The 18,260-nt window shown below is 39.4% G+C and overlaps 1 protein-coding gene across 1 annotated transcript in view; it reads right to left on the reverse strand.

The window, feature by feature from the left end:
* The window catches only part of JAG2 (jagged canonical Notch ligand 2), a 60,015-nt gene that overhangs the window by 21,373 nt on the left and 20,382 nt on the right, over window positions 1–18,260 (reverse strand). The window contains exons 3-6 of the mRNA XM_052694001.1: window positions 15,025–15,079; window positions 9,012–9,266; window positions 7,886–7,946; window positions 84–214 (exon numbers count right to left, since the gene is read on the reverse strand). Of these exons, the coding sequence (XP_052549961.1) occupies window positions 84–214; window positions 7,886–7,946; window positions 9,012–9,266; window positions 15,025–15,079 (502 nt within the window). The remainder of the gene's footprint in view (window positions 1–83; window positions 215–7,885; window positions 7,947–9,011; window positions 9,267–15,024; window positions 15,080–18,260) is intronic.

Raw genomic sequence — 18,260 nt, forward strand, 5'->3', positions numbered from 1 at the left:
ACACTACCAGGAAAAAGTGGTTAATGAATTATCAGTTAATCATGCAGCTTTATTTATTTTTCCTGTAAATTAATGTTAAGTACCTTTGTTACAGAGCAGGCCACCCCAGTTGGTTTCACAATTACACTGCCATGGTTCATTACAGCTCCCATGAGCACAGCCTGGGTAGCGGACACACTCATCACAGTATTGTCCTTGCCAACCATAATGACACCTAAGATGTAAGTTCACACGTTAAAAGTTAGCAACATGATGCTTAACAATCAGCATTACAGGTATTTTGAATGCTACACTTACCATTCTCAAGAACAAAGACAGCTGCTCAGTGTGCAACAGATAACAGTTATATTTCTACCTTTCAGAAGGCACACACTAGTCTTGCTGAACATCTTTCATGGACTCACCTTGCTCAACCCCATTACACACAATGGCAACGAGCTAAGCACTGTGTTACGAGAGTCGTATGAAGGGACACCTGATTTCACATAAGGAATCCCATCATCACAATCATCTCACACCAGGATAAAGGTGACTGAGGCACAAAGTGTTAACAAAACTTTTCGAAAAGGAGAATGCTTTCAGGAGATGAGCTTGTGTTCAGTTTTCTCAAGAGTTATTTAAAGAATTTTTAGTTCTATTGTATCTTTAACAACATTCACAAAAATGGTATCTTTGGTAAAAGGAGAACAGAAGCAAAAGCCATTAGTAATCCATTTAAGTAGTTTATATTTTATCACAAGATTTCTTCAGAGATGACTGTTTTTAGAGTACATCACCTGTAATGTACCCAAAGTTATGCTAACAAGATAATATTTATGCTACAGGACAAGTATTAAAGGTATTAGCCTCTGCTTCTTGTTTTTGTTTTGTTTTTAAAGTGCATTTAACATACATTCTAATCAAACAGAATTAGTAAGCTCTGTTTAGCTGAAAACATTTGTCTGTTCTTAAGTATTTCTTACAGACCATTTAAGATGCATAAAATCATATGACACCCTGACCTGAATGGGCTCTAGGCACAGGCAGGCCAGAGGAGACCTGAGCTCCAACACGTGGGGGGGACAAGGGATAAAAATGCACAGAAGGGTACTTCTGTTTTTAAATCCATTACCTGTCTACAAGTAGAATGTTTTGAATACCATTAAAGAAATCATAACTCTTCTGGGTGTCAGAAAAGACGAGGGAAAAAAACTGGTTCCTTGGGAATCAATTCATTTCCGCCATTTAAGTGAGCATTATCGATCCCCAGAGGAATAGACCAGGTTATGTTGGCATATATTTCTATGTACATAGGCAGAAAGAATTCTGATGCAGATCTTCACAAGGCAGCTTTTCTTACACAAAGCTCCAGAACTACTTTGAATTCTCAGCCTCAGCATCTTCTCTCAGTTCAAAGCCTCAGAGCTGCAGGATCTGTATATGTCAGCCTCAGCTGTTTGAGCAGTCCAAAGGCCTTCAACAACCTTTTTTTTTTAATTAATGTGAGGTTGTCAGAAGAACATGCCCAGTGAACACGCATACTTCAGAAGCAGTTTGCTTTTGCTGTATTAACAGCAAGAGAAAACAAATACTGTTCCTGCTAAATTTGATCTTTTCCTTCCTTCTCAGGAACAGAAAAAACTTTTCAGAAGCTGATAATAAACAATAAAAAAACACTAACTCACTTTACTGGCCCTGGCCCAAGCCAGCATCCATGCCAAACCTGGCACTGCTGCCAGTGATTCACCATGACTATGGCAGCCCGAGCCAGCTCCCCACCCACGTACAACAAGCATTTTCAAGGGCTGAAAGTCTGCATCACAACATAGACACACAGTAAATCTGTTTTTCATACCTAAATAGAGACCAAGTTTCTTTAACACTGCACTGATAATTAAGCGCAAAAAGAAAAATACTGCCGCCTTCCTGGAACTTGAAAGCATTTTTAAGCACCTACCTGAATTTGTAGGTATGCTCAACTCTGCATTAAGATGAGTTTAACAGAAAAGGGTTGTTGCTTTTGCATTGTACTCAACACAAACTTTACTGTTAAACCGCCAAGCTGAAGGGAAATCATTTCTACAGGCTAAGGGCAGCCCAATCAAAGGAACACTGTGTTTACAAGTCAAAAGGTTACTATGTGGTAAGCTGATCAGCCTGCAGTTTACAAGGAAGAGTAAATTAGGATTTCCTCTGGAACAGGAAGTCTGGTCGCATCCTACATTAGCAGGTGCTAGGACAGCTTTAATCCCACTTCCTTCTAAAATGATAATGTTTAATAGATCCCAGCTCACTAAGAGCAAGATATGATTGATGAAGTGAAAACAAGTTAGAAATGGGCACACTGCAATTTGAAGATAAAAGTCAAATTAAGGGGAAAAAAGCTCAAAAGATAGAGGAACAACATCTATAAGAACAGAATTCCTTTTCAAATAATGACCACTTTCTGAAGCAAAGGAAAACTGTCACTGCTGCTAGTGCTGGGCTGAAATTTCTTCCTTCCCATCTCCCTACTGAGGATAGCTAGGAAGTTTCTGCAAACTTCAGTTTTTCACATCTGAATAAATAAGAAAGCCAAATTTAGAGAATTAATAAAGACTCCCATTGTTCAATGGACAAAGGAAATTCTTACTGGAATCAAGATTCTACTTCCTTTGTCCTTCCCCTCTGCTGACTTCATATCAGCTCTAACTCCTCTTTACAACCAACCACAAAACAAAAATCAGAGATGGCTTAATCTCAGTCTTTGCTGGGTTATTAGCAGTACAAAAGAAGCTACCATAAATAGATCGTTACAGTTTAGTAACTTCCTGATGGAAGGCTGAAGCTCAGGCATCTGCTCCCAGACCAAAGCCTCCCTGCAGGTCAGTATTAAAACAAAGAGTGCAAAAGGAATAGAAGAACAATTGCTGGTCATTTTGGAACTGAATTTGTAGAAAAGATCCTGATAACTTTACACACATGCTATACAGCTTTCATTTTTCTTAGATGAGAGTCTGGGGGCAATAGGAAACAAGAATTTAAGTACAAGGCCAGGGCAGAGGAGGTGGCAGGAGTTAACATTAGCAAAACTTTGAGATAACTTCTCAGTTTTGTGGCTAAAGAAACTGCAACCATGCAAGAAAAGAAATGGTTCTCAAAGACAGGCAGATAAAACCACAGTAATTCAACTCAGTGTATACTCAGAAGTAAGTGAGGCTTCAAGCAGCTAAATTCCAGTATGAAGATCTTCTACAGTGTATTCAAAGCCACAAATTCATTGAGAAACTCCACAGAAGCACCCACCATCATGCAGAATTTGATGATACTCAGAGAAGGGGAAAGAAATAGCTTTTTTCAATAGTTCCAGCTCTGTGAAGTACAAATTATTCTTAGAGAACTATGCTTTTCCTATATTCCTCTGGAATAGTTCTAAATAAGTTCACAGCAGTCCTTGTTTTCCCTGAGCATGTTTTCAGTAACCATGCAATTAAAACTAGATTAAAATGGAGATTCTTGAATCAGACAGCACAAGGAGTTCAAAAGATCCCATATTGTCACAAGTAAACCACCGTGAGCTTTATCTGACGTACTCTGGGTGGACTGCAGCACTACATGACTATGGAGATCTTTCCATTCTCCATGATTTTATGACAATATTCCAAATGCAGCAAAAGTTGTGATGTGGAAAGGTGAGGAGATGTACTCAGACCCTAACAGTCTGAAAAACATAGTCCCTCAGCAGCTGGGATGATTGATTGAAAAGGAACAAGTCTGTCATGCACCAAGGAGCCACAGTGCTCTCTATGGCCCACTTTATTCATTCAGCTGTTTTATGCCACCTTCTCACATGGTTTATTCTCCTGCTTCAAACTCTTCTAGTTATTTGCAGATCTTAAACTGTCAGTGCAAAATTCATTGAGAAACAGCATATTGCAAGCTTAGAGTTGACTTAAGAATACTTAAGTATTCTCTCTTGTTTTGCACCTTTCTACTGAAGTTTGTGCAACTAATGTGCTGCCTGTACACCTAAATAACAAACACCAACAGCACAAAGAAAATTAAAACTATGTATGAAGTTCATGTCAAAGCATGGAGCCCAAAAATAAAGAAACAAGGAGGACATTCCCCAGAGCAATACATGCTTCTAATTATCATCTTCCTGCTATCTTGTACATTCTATGAATGTAGGAGGAAAGATCAGTGTGATCAGATACACACATGATTTTTTTTTTTTTTGAAGCAGGATTTTTGGAGGGAGCTTCTCCCACTCAGATTTCAATTAGAAAGTGTGGCCAAAATACTGAACACAGGAAAACAAAGCAAAGCAGTGACATTAAGAACAGAAGCAAAATGCATCATTCGGAGGTTGGGGGAAAAACAACCTTCTTAAATAGAAAACCACCGAGTTTTCTGATGACGTGAACAGGATGGTGTTACATAGACCAGAACAATGGCTTTATATTAGCTATTTACTTAAAATAACTATAAGAAAGCCTGTTTAATCCTTCACAAAATTGTTGAATAGCAGAGAGCAAGATGGTCTTAATTGATCCTACAATTCTGGGCATTCAATTCAGAATTACAGGCAGTATGGTATCCACTAAGAACTGGTGAAGTCCCAGAGATGCATTCTCTGCCTTCCTGCCTTTGTAACAGGCATGATAGTCAGCTTTGTCAACAAGATGCTCATTAGTGTACTCAAACCCTTCAATTACTCCTCTACTTCTCTCAATCCTACAGTTCTTACTAGACCAAACGACACAAAGCTTTCCTGCAAACCCATTTCTCCTACAATAAAGTTACCGAAAGTTAACATTCATGCTCCAGTGCCTTATTTGTTTTTGTGAATATGATAGAGGGGATGGTTCAACATGGTTTACTCAGAACATAAGGGTTGCTTGCAGTAAGTGGTTCTTGGGGTGCAACTACACATCAGGAACATGCTTGCTCAGTGAACTGCCTGATCTTCCGTGTGTGTGTGTGGTAACACCTGCATTTCCCAGGATTTGGCCTACACTCCACCATAGTTCCACACAGATGCAGTCAAATACAAGCTGAGCAGTATTAAGAGTTTAACTGTCTTCTGAATAAGAAAAACCATAAAAATTTCTCACATCATGGTGTCTTGAAGTTTGCTATTTATTTTTCTTCTTTTGAAAAAAATGCAAAAAAATAGCAAACTTAACACCACTATTAGTTCCTTTCAAGACAAAGCATCTGTATTTGCTCAGCTGATGAGATTCAGCTTCAGCTAGCAACCTGTAAGTTATGAGTAGTTTCCAGTCATTCAGCTACAGCAAAAACTTGGTTTTGGTAAAACATTTAATCCAAGAACAGCCTTAAATTACTCTGGAAAATATCAAAGCACAGGGAGAAATTCAGAGTCACTGCTGAAGTTATCTGCATGTTCACGCAAGTTGAAGATGGAAACTCTTTTCTACCTCTATTTATAAATACCATTGCACACATTGGCAATCAAGTAGCAACTGGCACCAGTAGATCTCCATGCATCTCACACCCATGTTTTTCTCACATTTTCATTTTCCTTTTGAATTAAAAAAGGACATTGTTTTCACCTGCTAAATGACAGCGGCAACCGTCCAAAGACCGGGAAGAAGGAATCTAGATTATAATTCAATAGCACCAGATTTTTTTATTTATTTATTTATTTATTTTTTAAGTAACAGCTTCCTTTGTACTGCTGAAGATAAAGGTCACATCTCCAAGCCTTATTTTTAGTTCAGCACCGTTTTTCTATAGAAAGGATTATCCATTTGGATTAGAAGGTCCACCTCTAGCATAGCCTGGTAACCATTATGGAATACAAACTAGAGATATCTGCATGACTGAGCTCAAGCAAACAAGTTGCTTTCAGAGAGCTGAGAGCCTTTTGCAATAGCAGAAATAGTGGCCATACACTATTAGAATAGACTAATTTCCTTCAACCTGCTGATCAACTATCACTTGAGTAGACAGGTATGAAGAATTAAGACAAACAGCATTCAGTCCATTTGGATCATTAAGCCCCCCTATTCCTCCCTCCTGTACACGTTTTAGGTGACTGAATCCATCCAAAGTAGTGAGATTTCTGGTCAGAGTCCTTCAGTAGCCTCAGTGCTACTTTGGCAAGGTTTGTTAAGGTGGGCAGAACGGAAGGGGCACCTAGATGCATCTTTATGTCCTTGACACGATGCGCAGGAAGGCGTCGCTCATGACACAAATTACTGACAGACACCTTTAGAACAAGCTATCCTAAGAACCCATACCTCATCTTCAGTGGCTCTGTATTCCCTCCTCAAAGTATTCCTCCCACACTCCAATTTCTGTCCCTCCCAATACAGCAAGATTTACAGACAAATGAAAGCTCACAATGAAAATAACTCCTTTCCTCCCAGGGTTTCACATTTGCCTTAAGCTAATTGCATTCATCATTATTCAAAGACTCTTTCATTCCAAAAGCAAACATTCACAGGCTCCTAGGGCACTCTTTAGATAGATAAAGAACTCAAGAAACTTTTAGATGAAGCAGAATTCAGCAAAATAGGTTCCTAAGGTTCTTGAAAGGCTCAGGAAAAGGAGTATCTCTTGCTCAGTAAAGATCAACAGTAACAAGAATACACGCAAAACATCACCAGGAAAATTTCTAACAATAAGATCCTAAAAGCCATTAAAAATACTTTTTCACAACGGAAATCAGGGATCAGATAAACATCTGCCTCAATCTTAGGGAAATTTTTAGTTGTTCAGAAGTGAAACTTCATATGCACAGCACCACACTGTACTTTGCATACTGAATTAGTGCAGAAATTTCAGTCAGATTTGAGAAATACAACACAATCTTCTGCAAGTCAGGAGCATCTGAAAAAGTTAAGGCAGCATGAAACTAAGATGCAATTATTTCAGATTTTCTTTGTGCCATACTCTACTGTCAGAAACCTCCAGCTCTCCAGCAGAATGGGACTAGTTCACATATCTGCATCCAGAGCTCGCTCACAGCACTCCAAAGCCAGCAGAGCTAGGCTACCTGCATTGTTGTTCTGCTGCCTCTCTGATGGCCATACTATTTACCAGTAGGAGCTACTAGTAGGATGAAGCAGAATTGCCTTAAACTGTCAAAGCTTGACTCAAATAGTATTTGCCAGCTCCCAGGTATTCAGACAGCCACTTGTTTAACCCATCCCAAGCAAAAATATTCTATATATCTTAAAACCAATCACAAATATAGGAAAATACTTACAAATATACATGTGTGTGTGGTATATGTTCCTATACAAATATAGGAAAAAACTTAAATGATCACATTTGCAAGTAAACCGGTTTCATTTCCTCAACAGTCAGCATAAAGCAGGACCTGTTTCCCCCAACACACCACGCTGAATGCATGAACTGGAGTAAGAACAATCCACTCTCAAAGTCTGCTTAATCACAAAGTAACAAAAACATTTCAGTTATTTCATATCTAGGGGCGAAGAATATTCACATGGGGTAGAATACTTAGGTTGAGGTTGCTACTGTCATCATTACTATCAAAAAAGCTTCTCTGAGGAAGAGTTTTATGCTTTCATGATATATACCCATTCAGTGTTCTGGTACAGTGATTATTTCCTATTTATACCAATCATTCTTAAGTTTCCCTTTTTATTTAAGGAGAGAACAGTACATAGAGATGAAAGCTCCTCCGGACTTTAAAAAGAAGAGGATATTTCTTACTTGATAAACACATAGTGTATGGTTACATGAGACAAAAAAATATTCCATCCTATACACAAGAACACCACAGGATTGCAAAAGTCTGCTTACTATCTAATGACATCCATGCATTTGTACAGATCTTCCTTTTTAATGCAAGCCCTTGCAAAGTAGTAATATACACAAGAATCACTAGAAATATTAGTACTGAAAATATTCAAGCATGCAGACTTACTTGCATTCCCCAGGTACGCTGCAACCCCCATGGAGCAAATTACATCCTTGTTTACATACAGCTGCAAATAAAACAAGGGATTAGGCTTCAGTCAGTTTGAGCTGCCAGACGTCCCCAGTACAGCAGCAATCTCAAATGTTCAGCTATGGGTTTTGTGTTGCAACCTGTTTGTTGCTCATGCAAAGCTGGCCATCTCCAGACATGTTCTAATACTCCTTGCTTCTAGTGAGAGAATCCACGAGACAACACTATTGCTTGTGAAGAATAACTTAGGGTAACTCATCAAGACAGTTGATAGCAAACTAAACAGGCACACAGTGCCAGTACCGGAATATTTATCAAAAAAGTGTACTTGTATTTTTTTTAAACCAATTAAGACTGATGTTCTATCATAAGATACACAAGCCCTTGACTAAGCCCTGAAGGTGGTCTTCCCTCTCATTAATAGCTTTTTGCTGAAGAGGAAAATGAACAAAACCAAAAGGCTTCAACAGAAAGGGAGTATGTCAAGTTATTTCAGCACTAATTACCCACTGAGAGACTAGAGGCAAAACACAAAGATCTGATAGCAGATTAGCAGTGCATTAAAAAAAGATGACTATACTTGAATTTCTGTTCACATTAAGAGCTATCAGAAAGCTTTCAGCTTTGCATACATTAAATTTTAAAGTTCTTAAATCCTGAAAGTGTTACAGGGGATTTTTAAAGGATTAGAAGCCTACAGTGTTACTGTTAGATTATTGTTCAGTAAAATCTCACATTTATAGACAGTGCATCATCTTCCTTTCAAGGAACATTCCCTCTGAATAAGGCCAATGAGAGAAAACATACTTCATTGCTTTGAATTCTGAATTTCTTGTGCATCCCCTACAACGTGCACCAAGAGTGTACCCTGCCCTAGGCTTCGCTCTAGAGGAAGAATTTTTTGTTGTTTGAAAACTACTTTTCAAACTTATTTCAAGATGAAATAACAGGCAAAGAAGTCATTACACTTTGACAAAAACATTTATGCAAAGGATAAAGCTGTATCAGTTAAAATTAACAGGCTGCAGCACTGAGACTACAGAAATCCTACAACAGTTCAGTTCTGTTGTTCGTATAGTTGAAAATGAAGTAAACATAGTACCTTGTTTACATTCTTCTCCCATCCAACCTTCCATGCAGGCTTTGTTTCCATTTTGATCACATGTGTAGTGACCAACAAAATCATCTCGAGGGCCACAAAATTTATTGCACAGAGCACTGTAGTAATTTTCATCACACTTCACCCTTATTTGTACTTCAAAATTGGCAACAGGACCATTGAACTGCAGTGTCTTCCATCGATCTTCCGGGTTGATCATGCCTGCATGTGCCACTCGTTCTATTAACAAGTCTTCACCTATTTCATAAAAAAAAAGCAGTAAATCCAACAGATGTTATTCTGATAGCATGTGAGCATGTAATCAAGTTTATTTAGCTAGTTAAGGGAAAGCCTAGTGAAGAAATTGTTAAGTGATAAAAATCTACTGTGAATTTTCCTTTGCCTTGCAAACTTCATTACAGGAAGGCCAATTTTAAAAAGTGTCCTAGAGGAAATATTAAAAAAAACCCTGGAACATAATCCTTAGGAAATAGCTTATTTTTCAAGGCAGCCAAACATACCACACCCACATGCTGACAACCAGCAGTTATCTTGATCTGAGGCTCTTTTTGCTTCCTTTTTTACTTATAACATCACAAAATATGCCTGATCTAGTAGCTGAGATACTCGTGTAACAGTTCCCTGGTATAAAATTAATTTCAAAAATAAAACAAGACAGTATACCCTTACAGTACACCCTTAATATGCTGCAGATTTACTAAGTAATGGTAAATGCTCTGGTAGGCTTCCATGATATACATCAGCCATGTTATTTCCATTTCCTGTTTTCTATACAGAGGGCAAGGCATCTAGCAAGAATTCCATAGAATATTCTGTCCAGTTGATATTTAGCTCTTTGAGAAGATAGAGACAGGAACAAAGGACCATCAGGAGATTGTTCTCTGCTCTACATCCTGCTTATCCTTATCTTTTGTGGAACTACAGGTAATTATGACCACTGCTGCAATACACACAAGCACCCTGCACTGCCCTCAGAAAAAGCAGCAGCACTGCCACTTCCAGCCTCAGTTCACTGAGACGAAACGTGCATGAAATGCTTAACAGTCTCACAGGACAGAAGGATTCTGTAGTACAAGATTATGGAATTGTTAATTCTAATTTTTTTTAGAAAGAATATTTTGATGGATAAAAAATGCCAAATAGGTAATTCTGATACAGAGGCTTCAATTCTAGGAGCTGAGGGGCAGTTAGAATGACCGCAATGCAAGCACAGTGAGGGTAAGCACAGGCAGCGAGTGACCTCAGTGATAAGTTTTGAATAAGAACTCTCAGGCCTCTGTCCCAACCCGATAACATCCACTGCAAGTTTTTCCTAGGTAACCCTGCAGGCTGCAGCTGGTACTCCAAGCACCAGTTAGGGCAAGGGAAGGGTACAGAAAGTCCACTTGTGTACATCAATTTCATACCCACTTACAAAACAGCTGTAATATTGCTAGCTCAGAACTTGTTTTCTTTTTTAAAAAAATATTCTTTATAATGCATATAAAAAGAAATGGAGAACCAAGAGCCCGCACACGGGAAGAGACTGCAATGTTACTGAGAAAGTCAAAGCATCATAATACAAAACAGGCCAAGCCTGTTTTACAGCAAGCAATATTGAAACCCATCACTTTCAGCAAGTGCACTCTACATACATAATACTCATCAATCTAACAGGTTTAGGAAATACACCAAGTCCCAAGGAAGTTGCTGACATCACAGAAGTAGCCTACACATCTGTTACCAAAGCTGCACTTTCCCCCAGCATAAGAGAATTCAAGTGACAACTTTCCAGTTGCTAAAGGAAAGCCACAGCAGTAATGGGCACTGCACGCTCTGTTCCTTGACTTTTTTTTTCAAGCTTGCTTCTCCAATACAAATCTTTCCTCTCAGAAAGTATATTGAAACAAAAAGTAAAAGCTGTGTTTGACTAAGCATTGAATGGTTCTCCAATTAAGTCAAAGCTACCTACAGGCTACAATTCATGCTTGTTCAGACTAGTCTGTATAAAGTATTTCATGCCTATACAGACACACACTAAAATCAGTTGCAGTTCTTCAACTCTCTAATTCCTACAAGTGAAGTCCTCTGCCATCCAGCAGCATATATCAGCAGTAGAGCAGACAAGAAATCCACAAGCTAGAGGAAGCTGCCTGCCTTCTTTCTGTGCCTGAATCATCCCACTAGCCACTTCTAAAAGCCTGATGATTAGATTCTAGATTCAACATCCTCCCATAATCTCATTCTCTAATGACTATTGATCTGAAGACCTTGACAAAAAATGCAAAGTCACTTGATGGCCAAGGAACAGGAACAAGTATGTACTACAGACCTGTTCTCCAGTCAGCAGCAACACAGGCTCATTAAAATGGCTGCACAGCCCCTGTGCTCCAAAATCACCCTGAACCACAAAGGCACACAGAAAATCAGCTCCAAGCCATCTGGTTTCTAATGTTAGAGTCATAATTACCACAGTAAGCATGAGAATAAAAGATTCTGCTTTCTTCCAGATTTAATACTCATCCCAAATAAGTGCATTTCCCAAAGCTATCATGTAACCATTGGGAAACACATTTATCAAAGTTTCTCCCTCCTCCTCAACAATGCTTAAGTGATTCTGAAAATATTTTATCACAGCTGTGAAATGTAAGGAGACAGGTATATGAGACAGGTTTGCTCCCTGCATTTGGTTTACCATACAATTCAGCTTAAGCTACCCACCCCCCAACACATACAGCATGTTTAGCCCTTGGTAAAGGCAACAGGCCATATAACTGAATTTGATTACTGGTTAAAGGGCAGCACACAGTACTCTTGATCATATAATCTCTTATCATATAACCTCTTGATCATGCACCTCAGATGAAATAGGTTTCTTTTCTTTGACTGAAAACGTTTTCTAGAAGTATCTCTAGAAAAGCAGACAGCAACACCAAAACTTACATAGAAGGCAATGACAACTCAAAATTCCCTCTAATTACCACTCCCAAAGCACTCAGTTTAAGAGGAATCCTTATCTTTGGCTATATTTAAGAGGCTCACTCTAACACAATCACTGTTAGCAGCAGCCATACACTCACAGGCCACTTCCAAGGCAACACAAATGCTGCTGGAAGCTGTTTGCAAAGAGACAAACAGCTACCACAAACTCCATGCCTAAGTGAACAGGCAGTGCCCACCTCAAGAGCCTTTTCAGCCTCTTTCAAGCAATCACTTTAAAGCTGCAAGGGCAGATCAGTGTTTTATAGACTAAGATGAAAGAGGAAGGCAATCACTACATCCCCACAGTAGACTCAATGTACTCAAATGGAAAGTTACTTCACAGTGAAGATGCCAGCCTGCTTCGTAATGGCAGCAGTGGGTGAGGCACTGCCAAGACCTCTGCTATATAACTACAAGTCTGCCAAGTCAAATGACTTACCTGGAAAGTAGCAAGCACCACTGTGACAGATGACAGAAAGCAGGCCCTTCACACTGACTCTATCTAGGCCAGTTTCCTCTCCCCCCCTCCTCCACACTCCCAAAGCAAACAAGCAGTAACACTACACTGCCACAAGCTCCCTCCAGCCCATGGCTCCATGCAGTTCTGCCAATGCTGCACAGAGGAGGAAAGCACAGGAGCAAATCCATATTTAAGCCCCTTTTAATGGTTTGCACTTTATGATAAATGCCGGGGAATAAATTTACTCTGACAGACTTTTTCCTTGAGATGGGTATTTCATAGATCTGCTATAAGCAGTCTCAGCTTGCTTTTTGTGAGCACAAAAGAATGATGCAAGCACATACAGGGAGGGAAGCATAACCATTCTGAAACCTTCAAAGTTGTCTCCAGAACACGTTTCTTTGTTAAATACCTACTGAAAAGTCCAAGTGCAAGCACTTTAACTGTCAGCCTTATGCTAACCCCCCTCACGGGAAAATACAACCTGACTTCAGAACCATTCATCAGTCCATAAAGAGACTGATAAAGGAAACATTTTAAGCCTCCTTAAGAAGAGGCAATATGAGCCACAGATCAGCTCAGCATTCAGTATACAACAGAGAGTTCAGCCTTCCAAAGATCGTCCCTTCATGGCTCTAGGATGCAGAAAGACACAGTCTCTTCTCTGGTAAAGATGCTACGTTGCTTTTCTACTCCCTTACAAGTGCATTCTGATTCATCTGTCCTACTGAAGTATCCCAGTAGGTTTTCCCTTGTAAATCTGACCAGGCTGCTTCTTAGAGAGAGAAAATCTCACAGAATTGGTGAACAGACTAGTGAAACACTTAGCCTCACAACATGTACTTAGCTAGACCTCTGTCAAATTACAGGCCTACAAAAATTTTCATGAGCCTCACTAAGCTCCAGATGCAGCACATGTTAATAGCACCTGTCTGGCAACCTACATAAAAGGCTACTTCACCTTTCATTAGCAGTTTCTCAGAGACCTAAACTGTAATTTGAGATTGACTTATTATTCACAGAAGCCTTTTTTGAAGGAGAACTTCCACTGAAACTGCAAAGACATCACACATTGTTATTCTGAAGCTGAGGAAAAAAATTAACAGCGGGAGGATACAAGTTAAAAAATAAAGTCAATTCTGAAGTACATATGCACCTCCTTTTCTGCAGAATAGCATTTTCATGTTCACCTCCCTCCATACCATCTGAGTCCATAAACAATCTAGAACTTGGGAATGGATATTTCCATATGCACTGTACCAGCTGCCTTAGACAAATTATTCCCAGGTTGGAAGCTTTTGAAGCTAATGAACTTTATGCAGTACTTTTTGAAAAAACACTCAAATGAATGTCTCTGAACTGCTGCTATATAGGATATCTACACTTATTCAACATTTTGGTTTACTCTGCTCAGCACATAAGATCTCATTCTGAATACCAATCCCAGCTTTGGAAACTGCCACTGAAGTAAGCTATGGATCAATAAAGGGTTGCAGCAACATGAATTACCAGAGATCTAAAGAAAACATTTATTAGGAAAGATTGAAGCTAGAGAACAAGACAAGTAGGTTAATTGTAGCAGAGGGAGGATTGAGGAAGAAACTCATCATCACTTTATTGACCAGACACAGTACATTAGGAAAATCTGTTAGTTTGAGAAGTCTGTCAGGGAAATTCAAGTGGGATTGATCCCAGTCTTCAAGGAAAGGGACCTTGAAATGCTAACACAGCCTTAAAAGTGGACAAAGCTAGAATGTTACGCCTGATACATCTTGACAGGGATGGTCAGTAAAGCAGTCGAGAACAGAATATAGAGAAGACACATCTTTGCTATCTCCATGTCCAAAACGCTTTGCTTTTTCTGTGATAGTCCCAGTCAAGATTAAATAGTCATTAACAACAGAAAGTCTGAAGCTCACTTGCAACCACACATTATTTTGAGACGTTTAAGCCATTACCAATGAGCAGGTTCAATCTGGAATCCTACTTTAGCAATATTACAGCAACCAACACCTTCAAATTATTTTCAAGCATTTAGGCAGTAATCCTGTTTTTTCTTTAAAAAAATACCCTGCTCTGACACTGAGGATTAGTATTTACAGACCAGAAAGAAGGCAACTTTCAGTAGTAGAGAAGAATCACATCACAATTTACATCACTTTCAAAAACATCCAGAATATTTTCCTCATGGGAAACAAGAATGCCTACCTTTATCTGATGACCAGTTACAACAGAAGGCAGTGATGGATGAACTGAAGAGGTTCTACAGCACAGATTGCCTCCCTTAAGGAAAGAAGGGCTTACCAGAACTTTTAGACTGCTTTTGAAATTGAAAATAATGTATAATATTCTCCATTTACTAGGGTCCATTCCTCTTCTTTTCAGCAGTAACTTTGCAAAGATGCTACTATGCGCTTCTCTGCTGTGATTTGCATATACCCTTTACTTAGATTGCAGGCTTGCATTCAGATTGATTTGGAATGAAGTCTGATGGCAACAACCTACCATTCTCCCCTAATCTGTCTACAAAGAACACAAAATAAGTGAAAGCTGAAAGTTTATATAAATACTCACCAGATTTTGTGTCATTATCCCAATCCCATGCTTCTAGTACTAGTGTGAACGATCTCTGAAAAGAAATAAGATACCAATTAGATAACAAAAAACACAATTATATGCCACAAACACTGATTTGGAATAAGCAGATATTACTGTAAGAAAGCCAACTGAAAGTAGTTTGAAATTTCACTACTCCTATGTCATGTGAAAGTCCTTAAAGGCATCTTCCCAAAAAGTTGAAATATAAAGCATTAAAAATTGTGGGGCAAAGCAAGCTAGCAGCAAAACAAAAACATCTTCCCCCACACACCAACAGACAAGTTATTATTTTTCTCCTCCCACTGCGTTTAATTCTTAATTCCCAGCTTTGTTTAGCCACAGAAATTTTTTTAGAAGAATCCCTAAAGGGTTTGAACAAAGTGAAGGGTTCTGAACTTTGGGAAATAGCTAGGAAATTTAAGACTAACAACTCAGAACCAAAAGCAAAGAAATAAAATGAAATAAAAAAAAGACAGTAGTAGACTTTTCAAGAAAAAGATGGAAAGTATCACTTTAGACAGTTTTAAACCTAAGCAGCTTTATCTCACTAAAGCAAGGCTTCAGTAATTCTTCCTCGGTTTTATGACCAACTATGCAGCATACATGTTGACATTTAGATACTAAGATTATTTAGGAAAAAATTACCTTACACACAGACGCAATGTTTATGTGTTTTATGTTTAACAAGAGCAGCTGTGAGGCACTTCAGCTCAGAGTTTCCAACTCATCCAAGTTAAAATCAAGTTTCTCACATACATTCAAAACCAGTAACAGTTACTGCTCCACTGTCCTAAAACCCTCATATAAACCTCTTGGTGATTGGAGACCAGAGGTGAGCCACACACACAAAAAAACCCTGAAACTCATTAAATCCTGCAGAACCAAGTGGTTGTGTGTGGAGAACTTAAGGACTAAAAGCAATTTATGAACTCATATGGACCTGGGAACAGGCAGCTGAGAAATAAAGAACACGTTAAGAGCATAAGGTAAGAATTCAGTAGGTTTTTAATCTGTGTTTAGGATTTGTGCTGTTTATCAGTAGGGCGCTCTGCTAGAGGCCCTCTGCAACCACAACAGTGATCCTCTTCGCAGTGTCCTGAAACGAGCGCCTATTCTTTTATCACTTTAACATATAAGTCACAGACGATGCCCTTTAGAAAAGGTTTCTTCTGGACTTTTAGCTACAGGCGTTAGGGAAGGAATCACTGGAATGCAGAACGCTGTAGCAGCGAATAGTCACAGCACACTGAAGGAAGCTCAGCAGCAACTACACTGGACAGAGACACACTGGAGCTACAGCCACCTTTGGAAGAAAGCAGCTCAAAGAGCAGCTGATCAGAAGAGACAATTCCACTTTTTAAAAGAAATGGTAGTGTAGCACTTCAGTAGCTGCCTCCTTTCACCCCCCATGTTATACCCTCAACACAGCATTTAGGGAAGCAGGATAGGATCCTACTGTAGTCTGAAAATACTACTAATTACCTTCTTCAAAATTGCTGCCTGAGAAATAAACGTAAAGTGAATAGTATCAGAAAGTAAGAACTACACAGTATTACCCTAATGCTGTCCTCTGGCAGTTTTAAGTCTGCTTAATTTGGGTATGAAATCCAAAACGTATTCTAAGTACAATCCTGCAGAGACTTATGCATGACTCAAAGTCCTATATCCACCTCTCCTGTATTTAACAACTGATTTCATAACACACCCCTCAACCTTCCTATGCTCCACTGATTTTTATTAGAAGTACGAAAGTGCTCAAGTGCTTCCAGATGTCCACTTATCCATCTTACGTAAGGGCTGGTCCTTCCTGCTGCAAATCAGCCACTGCATCCAACTGCCCACACAGCCTAAGGCAGTAAAAACCTATGCTGGACCTGATGCTTTGATCAACTATGCCTTCCCATCATTCCAACTGAAAGCAGACTTCTATCTTCAGGTAAAGTGGTAGAGTGTTTGTGGGAAATTGAGTGCCAACGTGCACAGGAAGGGGTGAATAAAGAGACAGTCCACAGATTCTAAAATGCTCTGCAAGTCATTGGTCCCATGAACCTGAGCTCAAGCACTCCAGCTGGGGATGATCAGGAGTCAGGTGGCCATCTATACAAGGCCTAAAAGGAATATGTACAATCAAGACACAGCAATATATCCTTTCACATACTGGCATCCTGTATCTTTGATTTCCCTGTCTCCATCTAGGTCACTTACGCACACTCTACTGTTGAGAAAAGTTGAGCATACAGAGCCGCAACATTGAAGGAGGGCTTTTAATCACACTTCAGAGTGTAGATGTTAGTCAAGTCACAGCAAAGAGTATTTTCAGACTAACGCACGTTTACTTGAAAATCAGTTTCAGCCAAAACAGTTCAGCCACTCTCCAAACACCCCCAACAGACATAAGAACATATCCAGAAAGTCAGCTGATTACAGGGCTATTCTCCCTGCAGAGGAGACAGTAAGGTTACCAACCCACCCTATGATCTGTGGTAGGGCAACAGCTGTTGTGTTGCAGTTATTGCTCCTCAAAACAAGAAACTGAACCCTGCTCCTCCAGCTCAAAAAACACTTCTCCCTCCCCCTCCCCTCATAATGCATTGAGTATCACACAAGACCTGGTTTAATTCTTTCAAACTTTCATTTTAAAACAACAGCTGGAAGTACAAAAAGAAGCACTGAATATGCTCATGATACGCTGCACTGAGAGCTTTCCAGTCACAGCTAAGCTATCAAAAACATTTACTAGGGGAAACCAGTATCCACACACTCACCCATGTTGTAACCCTACTTGATAACCAGAGTTAAGAGCAATAGGCTTAGTAAAGCTACTAGATATAAATATTTAACAGCACTTTCAGCTTGAATAGACATTCATTTTGTAAGAGCTCCACCACTGGCTTACATCAGCTGTATCTGCACACTCCAATAGAAAGTCCTGCACAGGGTCAGTCAGCACGAGAGGCGACTCTTCTGTAGCACAAGGCACTGACACAAGCCTGTGCTTTTAAGCTGTGCTTATAGAAAGCCACTGAAGAACCTGCATTAATTTAGTAACTGCCTCACAATTTAAAGTCTACCTGTATTTAGAACCTAAACTCCTGACATGATTCCCACTCTTTAGAATACCTTCAGGAAAAAAAAAGGCTGCCTTAAAAGTGAAGTTCTCCCCAGAATCTACCGATCTAAAAGTGCAAAGTTCCTACATAAATTCAGCAAAA

The sequence above is a fragment of the Tympanuchus pallidicinctus genome, unplaced genomic scaffold (assembly GCF_026119805.1).
Source record: "Tympanuchus pallidicinctus isolate F22 unplaced genomic scaffold, pur_lepc_1.0 scaffold3, whole genome shotgun sequence".
In the NCBI taxonomy this organism is placed as follows: Eukaryota; Metazoa; Chordata; class Aves; order Galliformes; family Phasianidae; genus Tympanuchus; species Tympanuchus pallidicinctus.